General features: G+C 41.0%; 1 protein-coding gene across 1 annotated transcript; it reads left to right on the top strand.

The window, feature by feature from the left end:
* Positions 1-1,463: 1,463 nt before the first annotated feature.
* Positions 1,464-12,905, top strand: tbx5a (T-box transcription factor 5a; the record flags this gene model as incomplete). Its single annotated transcript, XM_079551679.1, has 8 exons — positions 1,464-1,607; positions 1,879-1,973; positions 2,601-2,720; positions 3,301-3,448; positions 6,934-7,086; positions 9,043-9,134; positions 10,419-10,651; positions 12,316-12,905. The coding sequence occupies 8 exons, from the start codon at positions 1,464-1,466 to the stop codon at positions 12,903-12,905; spliced, it is 1,575 nt and encodes a 524-aa protein (XP_079407805.1).
* Between the last annotated feature and the right edge of the window lie 470 nt (positions 12,906-13,375).

The raw sequence follows: 13,375 nt of genomic DNA, 5'->3' as shown, positions 1-13,375 counted from the left end.
TATATATATATATATATATATATATATATATATATATATATATATATATATATATATATATATATATATATATATATATAGTGATATAGGTTATAAATAGGCTATTGAACTAACATACCCAGTTGGTTAATGCTTGAGCGGCTGATTATACAATGGCCTGCCTATAGACTAATGTCATTGACAAAAGGTTAATCCTACAAGGAAACTTATGTAGCCTTTTTTTCTTTTTTTAATAGTAGTAGTAGTAATAATAATAATAATAATAATAATAATAATAATAATAATAATAATAATAATAATAATAATAATAATAATAATAATAATAATAATAATATTATTATTATTATTATTATATTATCCTTTAAAGAAGAAAACACTCTGCATTTGAAACACAGTGTTCACAAAAGCAGTCAGGTTTATTATTAGTGCAGCGTAGTGTCTGTATAGGCTAAATGTGTATGATTTATTTGACCATTCTATATGAAAAGGACTGTTAAGAAATGTTATAATGAATATCTGTGATGCAAAATGACCCCAGAGTGAGTGATTGACTCAGAAAGTTGCATGAGGATCTTAATAAACGTTGGTTAAACAGTAAGCCTTCGTTTCAATCGGCACCAGACTCCGGCGGGTTGCAGTCGTTTAGGAGCGCATCATGGCGGGGTGGAGGCCTGGAAGGGATTATTATTTGAATATAGGCACCAGCGATCCCCCCACGCCCCCTCCCTACACGTCTGCACTGCCGCTTCCTCTTACTGATGCGCAGAAGACTGCGCTGGAGAGAGACCGGGGCGCACTGTGTGGAGCTGAGAGAGGAGGGAACAAGGAGGTGACGGAGCACTCCTCTGGGACTGGACTACTGCTTAGTGCTTATGGTGCCGGAGCGGGTTTTCTCTGAAACGCGTAACAGCGCAAAAATGCACAATATGGCAGAGTTTGCGCGTTAGCTGTCAGGAGCCAAGTCAAGAGACAAACACGGTGCCTCTGAAACGGAACTGGACCAGACCTGCTGGGAAAACAACACACTGCTTCTTCTTCTTCAAGAGACCCTCTGGATAACGGTTCTCGACACTGCTTTTTTTGGTTTTGTTTGCAGGGCACGTTTTTGTCCAAGGCTTTGGGGGTCTATAGCTGCATACGACGCTGGGGTTTCTTTTGGTAAGCTGTTTACCAATCCGTGCGATCAGTGCGCATCAGTGCAGGCTACTCGTCTAAAGCTCTTACGGAATTAAGTGCAACTACTTCAAAACAAACAACATTTTCTGTGGTAATATGGACACATGTTTTGTGCATTCTAACAATTGTCCTCTGATGGGAAACTAGTGCGTAAAAGTCCATAATCTTTCACCAGCAAAAGCCGTACCCTTGCCATATGTTTCAATCTCTTAGTGCTGTTGTTGAAACTTGTCAAGCTGACCCCGACGCTAAACCTTCGCTCACTTCACCCCCCCCAGTTCCCCGTCATGGCGGACCAAGAAGAAAGTTTTGGTCCACTACATTCGCCCGGAGGTTCGGAGTCCAGAGAGTTGCCGAGCGAAAACAAGAGCGAGAAACCAAACGGGCCCACAACCAAGTCCCCGTCCTCGCAGACCACCTATATTCAGCAGGTCAGTGCGCGAGGAGAGTCCAAGGAGAAAATGCAATCGTTTTAGAAAGTCAGTTACCGAAATACAATTATTTAAAAAAAAAAAAAACACTGGTTGCACATAATTATAGAAACAGCAATGCGACCATATTATGATTATTAGTAGTAGTATTATATCTGTAACACATCGTGCGTATATTAGGCTTACGCATAACCTTTAAAAACAGATAGCACTCATTGATAAGATATTGAAACTATTTTTGTCAAAGTCTAAGCCGATTTGATTATTTCAGGGGATGGAGGGAATCAAGGTGTATCTGCACGAGAGAGAGCTGTGGGTGAAGTTTCATGAAGTGGGAACAGAAATGATCATCACGAAAGCGGGAAGGTAATTATAATATCCACTCTGTGCCCACCCATTCATAAATAATACAAGCGAAAACACACCGATTGTAATTATGTCAACTCTTTCAAAAACAAGTTAAACGTACGGGCTTTAACTGTGTCCATTACGCTTCATATTGTTGACGTTCAGCTGCGCAACAGCCGGAGCACGAGTCGCTGATGTGAGAAGTGTGTGCGTAATGGCGCAAGTGTTCATCCATATTAAAGCGGTATCCGGCTTCTTTGTTAAATGTTCATAATCTATTATTTAGTGGAATACATTTCCCGTGGTGTTGCCAGTTATTTTCTAACACAGCTGCCTGGAGTCAGCTTATACTCCCGTCAGTCACCTCACAGCTGTTTTTGGCCATAAAGAGATAATTCAATCGCTCTCCTCGTCGTCTTCTGCGCGTTGACGCACAGCGCATCTGATTCAAAAATAATACCAGTGAAACGTGTGGAATTGTTTTGGAAAACCCTGGTTTACTTTGATCCACAGGACTTTTTCGATCTATGCGCAATAAGTGGGCACCTCGTTTAGAGAGATGGAATAGTTTTGCCTATATTTTTACTTATATATTTTTACTTATATATTTACTGTAACGGGTAAAAAATGTTTTGTCTTTTGCAGGCGCATGTTTCCCAGCTTTAAGGTCAAAGTCACCGGGCTGAATCCAAAAACCAAATATATTTTGCTCATGGACGTTGTCCCGGCGGATGACCATAGATACAAGTTTGCTGATAATAAATGGTAAGTACGTCACAGTATTGGATCAGTGTCGTTCATTGCGACATTAGCCGCACTTGCACAAAATTACTGACCATTGTTGTTACGAATGTAGGCGTTATGAATATTGCACACAAAAAAAAGCTTATATTCCGTGGGGTTGATAAAAGTTTGTCTAATTTAAAGACCAAATGAAATTCACAAAGCGGTCACAGGTTGTCATGCGTAAACCTTGCGTAGTATCTTGTCCATACAGAGCGCAAACAGTAATGCCTTGTGGGTCAGTGGCTCTACATAAAGAGTTAGCTTAGGCCTTTAGAGGATAATCACATGTAAATACGGGTCATAATGATATGTCCAGGGCACATACAGAGTAATCTACACTTGATCTGATCACATTGAACAACAACATGCGGTCCCAAACAAATCCAAACCTTCATATAGGCTCATAAATGGAGCATACCTGTTCTGGGGGAATCTGAAACTTTCTTTTATTGTTTTTGCCACAGGCTTTTACAAAACCCGTAAAAGATTTTCCATCATTATTATTATTGTTATTATTATTATTATTATTGATTCAGGCGTATCCGCTTTATCCTCCCAGGTCTGTGACGGGGAAGGCCGAGCCCGCGATGCCAGGTAGATTATATGTGCACCCGGACTCTCCCGCCACGGGCGCGCACTGGATGCGCCAGCTCGTGTCCTTCCAGAAGCTTAAATTGACCAACAACCACCTGGATCCTTTCGGACACGTAGGTGCCCATAATGTTCTTAAGCAGTCACAACTTTTTAACTTTCTTCTTCCTTGGCGGAGATTCATTTTACTAAACCTAAAAGCTATTCCAAGAAGCCGTTTTGGCGTTTAACATGGTATTTGATTTTTAAACTGTGTGTTAAGCTACATTTACAAAGTTACCGAAGTAAAAATGAATAAACAAATAAAAAGACAATGCTGTTTATATTGCTTACAACTTGCAAAAGTAGTACATTTAGCTGCAATAAATGCCTTTAAGTTTGCAAACCAAAAGTCCAAATAGTGCAGGCCTGTAATTTGCTATTTCAACATAATACCCTTTAGAAATGGTCTGTTCTGGAATATAAAAACACTACCTCTGTTTTTTTTCCTCTATTACTCTCCACCTTCTCAGCTTTTCCTATATTCTTTAGTGCAATTTTCCTTGTAATGTTTTGTTGTGGCACTTATCCTTGCTGGGGCTGAACGCTGATAGAACGCACCCTGGGATTCATAAATTATATTCTGACTGTCTAAAAATGTCCGCCATCAACTTGTTGGTCCAGCTGCTTGGAATCCCTCAGAGATGATTTATGAGTTAAATGTCATTTGTTGAGATGGGCAGCACTGATTCAGACATTTTCTGTTAAATATACCCAGTTAAAAATCAGACTTGGGGAGGACATGAGGCACAGCTTGGTCCCTGGTTCTGTTAGACATCTAATAATATTGCGTATTATTATGTAATATGGCACTGACTAGAGCACGAGGTAAAATCATCACTATGTAGGTTTAAAGTACTGAAAATATATGGAAGAGTTGTTATTACCAGCTTTAAAGTGGGCCTACATGTGGCCTTTAACTGAATGTGTTTCTGTAAAGCAACACAGTTTGTTAGGAAGCACAAACAGCTGGTTATGTGAACATCTAGGTTTTCAACATTTGTCAAAACAAAGCATATGGCTTTATTTCAATAGATATGATCAATATTATAGCCGAGGTTTAGTTTAAGTTGGACTCTCTTGTTTCATGTGCTGCAGCGTTTCCTTTGATCTCAGCCTCCAGTCCTGGAATATTCCTCTGTGTTTTTCATCTCTGATTCTGCTCTTCCCTCATCAGTCTGCTCGGGAGTGTCAGGATCATACTGTTTATATTCCAATGGCAGAATGCGATGAACAATAGATGATAGTGTACAAAGCCAGCTAATCCCAAAAGCTTAGGAGAACTCTCTGATGTGGCCAGCTTGAAAGTAAAGGGCAGTGTCTTTAGAGCAAAAGCAATCCCTCAAAACCATCGAATGCTATCATTTACACTGGAGGCTGAAACAGGCAGAGACAGTGGGTGGTCCAGCAACAGCCAATGCACCGCAATGCAGGCCGCACTCAGAGCACTGTCATATATACTGTCATCTTTGGCTTCAAAAGTGCTGCACTGTGGCCAACGGCAGATTTGCACTGATCCCTGTGTGTTTTTTCAAGCACAAATTAGCTATAAATAAGCATTAACACAAACGTTTAAACAAAGTGTTTAACAAGAGAAAATTACCAGGGCAAGTTCCTGTTTCGCAAGTTGGTAACTGGATGTTACAAGACAAAAATGAGAGTGCTTATTTGTTTGGGTTCCTGTGTTGATGAATATTTTAATGTATAGCAACATCATATTCTATGTTAAAGTGCTTACTGCTCTAGTCAAATAATCAACATATGCAATTGGATGCGTAAACTTGGCATTGTTATAGTATTAAGTTATGGCATAGAGGTGACAACAGCCACAGTCTGCCTCATGGACCACTAGTGAATAAAATAAGAGAAAAAAAAAGACCTGTTGTGTCTCCACGCTTCAGTCGACTGACCAACAGGTACCTGGCTCAGGGCCTGAGGCCTTGTGTCAGCCTGCTGCCACAGAAGGGGAGCTACAAAAACAGTCCTTAAGATAAGGACAGGGAGCGCAGGTCTAAAGATAGGAGCGCAGGTCTAAAGATAGGAGCGCAGGTCTAAAGATAGGAGCGCAGGTCCAAAGAGAGGAGCCCAGGTCTAAATAGAGGAGAAGGTCTAAAGAGAGGAGCAGGTCTAAAGAGAGGAGCCCAGGTCTAAAGAGAGGAGCCCAGGTCTAAATAGAGGAGCCCAGGTCTAAAGAGAGGAGCCCAGGTCTAAATAGAGGAGAAGGTCTAAAGAGAGGAGCCCAGGTCTAAAGAGAGGAGCCCAGGTCTAAAGAGAGGAGCAGGTCTAAAGAGAGGAGCAGGTCTAAAGAGAGGAGCCCAGGTCTAAAGAGAGGAGCCCAGGTCTAAAGAGAGGAGCCCAGGTCTAAAGAGAGGAGCCCAGGTCTAAAGAGAGGAGCAGGTCTAAAGAGAGGAGCAGGTCTAAAGAGAGGAGCCCAGGTCTAAAGAGAGGAGCAGGTCTAAAGAGAGGAGCCCAGGTCTAAAGAGAGGAGCAGGTCTAAAGAGAAGAGCCCAGGTCTAAAGAGAGGAGCAGGTCTAAAGAGAGGAGCAGGTCTAAAGAGAGGAGCCCAGGTCTAAAGAGAGGAGCAGGTCTAAAGAGAGGAGCCCAGGTCTAAAGAGAGGAGCAGGTCTAAAGAGAAGAGCCCAGGTCTAAAGAGAGGAGAAGGTCTAAAGAGAGGAGCAGGTCTAAAGAGAGGAGAAGGTCTAAAGAGAGGAGCCCAGGTCTAAAGAGAGGAGAAGGTCTAAAGAGAGGAGCAGGTCTAAAGAGAGGAGCCCAGGTCTAAAGAGAGGAGCAGGTCTAAAGAGAGGAGAAGGTCTAAAGAGAGGAGCCCAGGTCTAAAGAGAGGAGAAGGTCTAGTGTTTTTCAAATGTTCCAAACTTTGAATTACAATTACATTTATGACTTATTTGTTGCTTTTTGTATTATTATTATTATTATTATTACTATTATTATTATTATTATTATTATTATTATTATTATTATTATTATTATTATCATTATTATTATTATTATTATTATTATTATTATTATTATTATTATTATTATTATTATTATTATTATTATTATCATAAAGTGAGAGTAAAAGAGTCTACATTTAAACCAGTGTTTGGCTTGTTGGCTTGTGTTAATGTGAAGCTCTGTGAATTTCAAAAGTCACCTATAGGCCACAGCTTTTTGTCAGATAGCGCAGTAACCCACTATCATGTCGGCTTCTGCAGCCTACATGATTATTTGTTTATTTGATTTATTTGAACAGCACTGGACAAACCAGACACTGTACAGCAAAACTTGTCCAACAAGTGATAATAAACAGACTCACAGTTTATGTTCACGTGCTTTAATTCATTCAACCGAAATTTATTTCATATAAATGCAATAATAATTTTAGCTCTTATTCATTGCACGTGGAATCTGGCCCTATAGTGTTACGAAAAAGTCTGCCCTCGGTCAAATTAAATCGTGAGCCTGACCTTTCTTATTATTATTCTTATAAGCTTTCAACTAGTCGTCTGTGAGGAGCTATAGCCTACACTGCCCGTGCTTAATGAGACGGTCTTCTCCGCAGATCATCCTGAACTCCATGCATAAATATCAACCCAGGATCCACATCGTCAAAGCGGACGAGAACAACGGCTTTGGATCCAAAAACACGGCCTTCTGCACGCACGTGTTTCCCGAGACGGCATTCATAGCGGTGACTTCGTACCAGAACCACAAGGTAAGGCCATCGATTAAGCAACAGGAACATTTGTCCCGCTGTGTTGATCCTTTTCACTCATTTTTTTCAAGGCCAATTTTCGCCAACATTACGCACACATAACACGAGCTCAATAGTTTCCCATGGTGAATTGAAATGGTTTAGTTTAGGCCTCGTTCCTTAAAATTGTTCTTCTTAACGCGTCATTGCTGCGAGTTCTACTTTTTATATGGACCCACGCACTGCGTCGTCTAAAGAGGCCAACATGCTTTGAGCGAGACCAGCGCCAAACACGTCACACCATCGAACTATTATTTGAGAGATTTTGTAATGACTCTTTACGATCCGTTTAAAAAAATAATAATAATTAAACAAGGCTATGGCAATAATTAACAAGTGTAAAAATTTTACGCGCGGATTCTATTAAGGGGTATGCAACCTTTTGAATGTGAAGAGTAAAACCAGGGTGCAGAACCAGAATTTCATTAGGTCTAAATGACGACTGACTTCAGATTAGACCAGACTTTTCCAAACCAGGGGTTGCAGACTTCATACTGTACTGTTTGGCCTAAAACGCATTCATTTCTATCCAAGCCTAGTTTTTTCATGGACTCGGGGAAAGGAGCAGAAAAAAATATTAGTCTTAATTTTGGTCTTAAAGAGGCCTCAGAGAAAGACGCCATGTAAACAGTGTCTGTTTAACATCATGTGGCTGTGGAGGCCTATAGCCTATATGTTTTTAGTTTAGGGAATATGGGAAAGGGGCGAACACCCATAATATCTCCTTAACCAATCAGAAGTGAGGGCCTTTCTGGGAACAGGAAGCGCAAATGACCGACATTCTGTAGAGACCATTCATTATTTTCAAACATGTTACTGGGGTCTGACATCGTAACCCTGGGCTAATTATTGGGGCTTTCCAGACCTGTGCGAAAACAAGCATTTGTGATTTACCACAATTGTCTATTCAGTCTCACATGTGCAAAGCTATGGGTTACATGTGTTCAGCTCACCTGCTCCACTGCAGTGTATTATACAGGGTCCAGGAGGACTCAAAATGCCTCATATGTGTTATGTAATCATGTATGTGTTTGAATAACAACCTCTGGATGCATATGTGGGGCCCTGCAACAGTCATATTAAGAAGTAATAAATGGAGCTGTCTTAAGGTGACGTAATCACCAACTCAAATGACTTGTCTATGTTTGGGTGCACTCATATAATGCAGGGTGTTGCAATGAGCCATTATTGTGCTTTTTATGTGCAAAGGGCAAAGCAAGTGCAAAATATGACTTAGTCCTTTTGAAACTAGAGATGAAACAATAAGTTGCAGAGACATTTCACAAGACTCTCTTAAAGGGTAACAAAAGGGATTTTATAAGGTCTGGAGAAAAAGTTAGCCAGAGTGCACATAAGCACCAGTCCTGATGGACCTGTACCCTGTCAGATCCGGGAAGTACTCATTTGTATTTACTCAAGTACATGTACGTGTTTATTTTAGGACAATGCAAGTTAATGAACACACATGGGCTCACGTATGTAAACTTCCCACAGTGGATTGTAGTCAGGGGCTAATTTCCACCTCTTGGCCCACACTCGCACACGGGGGAGAACATGCAAACTCCACACAGAAAGGCCCACGAAAACATAAATCAGACTGAAACACTTTACTTCTACTTCAGTAAATATTTTGGCCACTCTATCCGGTCAGAAACTACTGTCTAATATCTGCAATAATGAGCTCCAATGGACACACTTTGTCAGTACAGCAACCAAACAATGAGAATTATTATGATTATTACTATGATCATTGTGATTGTGATTATTATCATTATTGTTGTTATGATCGTTTTTTATTACTGTTATTGTTGTTATTATTATCGTTTTAATTATTGTTATTATTATAGTTATTGTTGCTGTTATTATTGTTATTATCGTTATTATTATTATTATTGTTATTGTTATGTGTTGTTTTAGATTACACAGCTAAAGATTGAGAACAACCCGTTTGCAAAAGGTTTTCGAGGCAGTGACGACATGGAGCTACATCGAATGTCCCGAATGCAAAGGTACACACAACATATTTTGCCGTGACATTATTTAATGGACACAGAGTGTGATGAAAAGTATTTCCTGTTAATGATGTTGATTGTGATTAGTGACATGTGAGTCATGTGTCACTTTGCAAACGCCCCTTTAATCCCTGTACAAGGCCGAGGCTCGTGCCAGTTGTGACTGATATTTTCAGTGAGTGTTATTTTCAGTGATGTAAGTGTACTTTCTGATCTTTGGCCAGTTTCTTATGTTAAATACTTTTATGGCTGATCTGGCACAACCTCTGAAACATTGCTGTAACATCTCTCGTCTATGCAGCGTGCCTCGAGGAGGCCGTATCGCTTGGTTCAGCCGCCAAGGCAGTGCCCAACCGCACTAGTCTCATTATTCAGTCCAGATGAGCTAAGGATCGTCCACAGCTGCGTAGAAACCACTTTTTCAAAGTAGAAAGTCTGGTTTTAAACATAAAGTGGCCCCACCCCCATCAAACTTCTGCAATGGCCGCTAAAACATGTCCACTGCCTAAAAGATATGTATTTGAAGTATAGTGGAAAAGGGCCTTTCTAATTAAGTGTTCTAAATGAATGCTGTAATTTAAGTGAAATGGAAAACTTAGCATTTGACAAGATGCTTCAAAATGAGGCACCTTTAAAAGTTTGATTGTAACTGACATATGCTGAGTTACCTAAAGTAGGTGCATCATCCAAGATAACAGGACATTTTGAGTGAATTGCCTTTTTGCACTAAATGCAAATGTACAGACCTTGGTATGAGTCCAAACCACACCATCAATCTTACCTGCCATTGTCCAGTCCGCCCAAGTGCAGCAAGCTATGCACGTCTGCCTTTGGTTACAGATTTTAAAGAAGAGATTATTACAAAACCAGGTCACTTTTCAACTTAAATCATCACTGAAATAAAAGGCAAAAGTAACCAAATGTTTTATTGGTGGTACCTGTGGATTAATGGTAGAGAAATTAAGCATTTTGATTGCAGAAGTATTGCTATGCCACCCCAGAGAAGCATTGTAGTAAACCCCTGAGAGCTTACACAAACATCCTCAGGGAAAAGTTTTTATCTTTGTGGGTGATTTATAAGACAGCCTTTCGACCTGAGTTCATGTCAGAAGCTGATGTGTTTCATTTATCTATTTACATTTCTCCCAAGAGAAAGATATGTAGCAATAATGCAAGTTTCAGCTTTACAGAATTGTCTTGGGCCACAAATACTGGGGAAAAACTGATGTCAAATGGTATTTTTTTTAATAACTGAAATGTGTCTATCACATCTATCACTAGCACTAAGGAGTATCCAGTGGTCCCTCGCAGCACTGTGCGTCAGAGAGTGGGCTCGAGCCAGAGTCCATTCAGTGGAGAGATTCAAGGCCTGTCTAGCACCAATGCCATCAGCAGCCAGTACTCCCAGTGTGACAGTGGTGTCTCCAGCACCTCTCAGGACATGCTGCCCCAGTCTGGCTCCTTCCCTCTGCCTCACGAGCACAGCCAGGAGTACCACTGCATCAAGAGGAAAGGTACAAGAGCACATTTGTTTTAAGAAAAGAAATAATCCCTCAGTACAAGTGGAGTTTGTTCAGATTCTGATCCGTAGTAGAGTGGAATCCATTTTCCAGTATGGTATAGTATAGTATGTTGCCTAACTATGCAGATGTTGTGCATCCCTGCTGTGTATGGCCTCAAATCACTTTACAATATTGCAATAACAGGAGGTGTAAATGAGACCAGATAAAACACTACAGAACCACAGCCTTTTGCCTATTGGGCATTATTTTCCACAATTTAAACTTGACACTGTAGATCTGCAACCATCTGGAAGATTATGTAAAATGCACATTTTATGGTTATACAACCACTTTGCCAGTACTGAGGAAGACTCCATGCCTGAATCTCATGCACCACGCTAAAATGCCCCTTTATGTTCACCTGACCCTTTCTTTGTGGAGTTCACGTGCATTTTCATAACAGTCAAGAGACTGGGGATCAGCTTAAGGTTAGTATTAGTAATAAACACATTTATAGCACCATGTTTGGCTGCAACATAATTAAAACTTGTCATGGTTCTCTAAGTATTCCCTCTCCGTAAACGCCACATAATGTCCCATACGGCCGACTGGGCGACACCATACCTGGGATCACTATGGGAGACAACCACGCCATGCATGCTGTATCAATCATCCGTCATCGAGCGAATGATGTGTCATATGATTTGTCCTTAAGCAGCAACCTCTAATCGCATGTCATCGCATTTTTGTGTGTCTGCGTCGGTGCCACTAGTATCAAGAGGCATGGACAAACGTGCCACACTATACTAAAGGAGCAGAGAGAAGTAGATGAGACAGACTTGAGACATACGTGGGGTCGACACAGGTGACATTTAAAAGCCAATTTGATTTCAATTGGCATTAAAAGTACATTTGACCTGAAACTCTTTTTAATAGGACAGTTAGTACAGTAAATACCTCATGGGACCACTGAGTCCGGCATATTTACACACAAATAAATTTTTTAAAACAAAATAATGAATTGCTATAGCACTAGACATGTGAGTTTGACTTAAAGGTGCACTGTGCAACTTTTTATGTGGAAAAAAAAGTTGATATTTGTGCATATTTGACCTTGTAGTGACCCAGCGGCTGTATGAGTGGTCAGCACGATGCCTTTACTTTCCATCACTGTGGTCTCTACGACGCTCCAGGATCACTTGTTTAGTAGGCTTTCTAGTGTGAGGGTCCGTCAGCAGTGAAAACCTTTGATTGATCCTGTAGCGTCATAGAGATCACTGTGATGGAAAGTAAAGGCGCCATGATGACCACATAATGCACCTTTAAAAAGATGCACTTGATCCAATTAGCAGCAAATAAAAGTCAGCCCTCTGTCAAAGGATTTGCATTGAAGCCGTTCCACATTGATATTACTGTGCTCATGTTATTTTCACTTTAATGTTAATCTGGTTTGTGCAAGGCTCATAACCCAAAATAATTAAAACCTAACTACCTCCCTGAGTGGAAAAATATGGTTTGAAAGAGGGGTCAAAGAAGCTCCCCTTTGTCAATCTGAAAACAGGAAAAATCAGGTACAGGGACTTTAAAATATTTTGCTTGTATGTCAGATTATTTCCGGTATGTCATGTCTTAAGTTTTAATTACTTGTAGTTATGTTGCAAAATTTCTCTTTTTAGTGGAAGATGATTGTCACTCAAGTGAACACAGCTATAAGAAGTCATATCTAGAGAGCTCTTCAAGTGAGGATGATCATTACTACCGACCTGTGGGCTACACACAAAGCCTGAGCCTGGCCGGAGGACCATACCGCAGTGAGTCCAGTCAGCGGCAGGCATGCATGTACGCTGGAGCTGCACAGGGGGCCGAGCCTGTTCCTAGTCTAGAGGACATCAGCTGCAACACTTGGGCCAGTGTGTCACCGTACGGGAGCTGCTCTGTTACTTCTATGCAGCCCATGGAGCGGTTGCCTTACCAACACTTCTCAGCCCACTTCACCTCAGGGTCCCTGGTATCCCGGCTGGGCGTGGGAGGACACGGATCTCCACAGCTGGGGGACGGCCACCATGCGGCCATGTATCAGAGCCCCATTCCTCACCAGACTTTGGCCCGACAGTGCAGCCCGGGGACAGGACTGCAGTCACCAACCGCCAGTCTGCAGGGAAACGAGTACCTTTACCACCACGGCATTCCACGCACACTGTCTCCTCATCAATACCACACCGTGCACAGCGTCAGCATCATGCCGGACTGGAATGAAAATAGCTAAAAAGGGTTTTAGCCGTGAACACACATTAAGGATTATTTTCATACAAATTTGACTTCCAATAACACCTGCAAGGATGGAAGAAAACAAGCTGATGAGCTGAAAACATTTTGGGCACCATGGATAGGGATCTTGTCACAATGTTAACTGTAGTCGGAGGCCGTTGTAAATGAATCAATTGCCAGGAGAGTCATGTGGGGGTATATCTTTTGTAGTCGTCTTCCTTTGTAGCCGAATTGCAGTAAATAGAAACGAATCAATCAGTAAATATGGGAACACTTTAGAACGATACTATTTGATCAGGTCAAATCTTAGCCAGAGCTTCCAAAATATTTTCCAGATCTTTAAACATTTACCCACAGAAATTGAGAGAAAAGAGAATGTTTTTTTTTTTGCAAACAGAGGATGGAATTTAATCTCGCTTAAGCCATTTCTTGTCATAAACTGTTACTGTTTAAATATATTTCGATGAA

This window comes from Gobius niger, assembly GCF_951799975.1.
Source record: "Gobius niger genome assembly, chromosome: 2".
NCBI classification, from domain to species: Eukaryota; Metazoa; Chordata; class Actinopteri; order Gobiiformes; family Gobiidae; genus Gobius; species Gobius niger.
The sequence above is the reverse complement of the archived record's forward strand: the minus strand, read 5'-3'. Positions and strand labels throughout refer to the sequence as shown.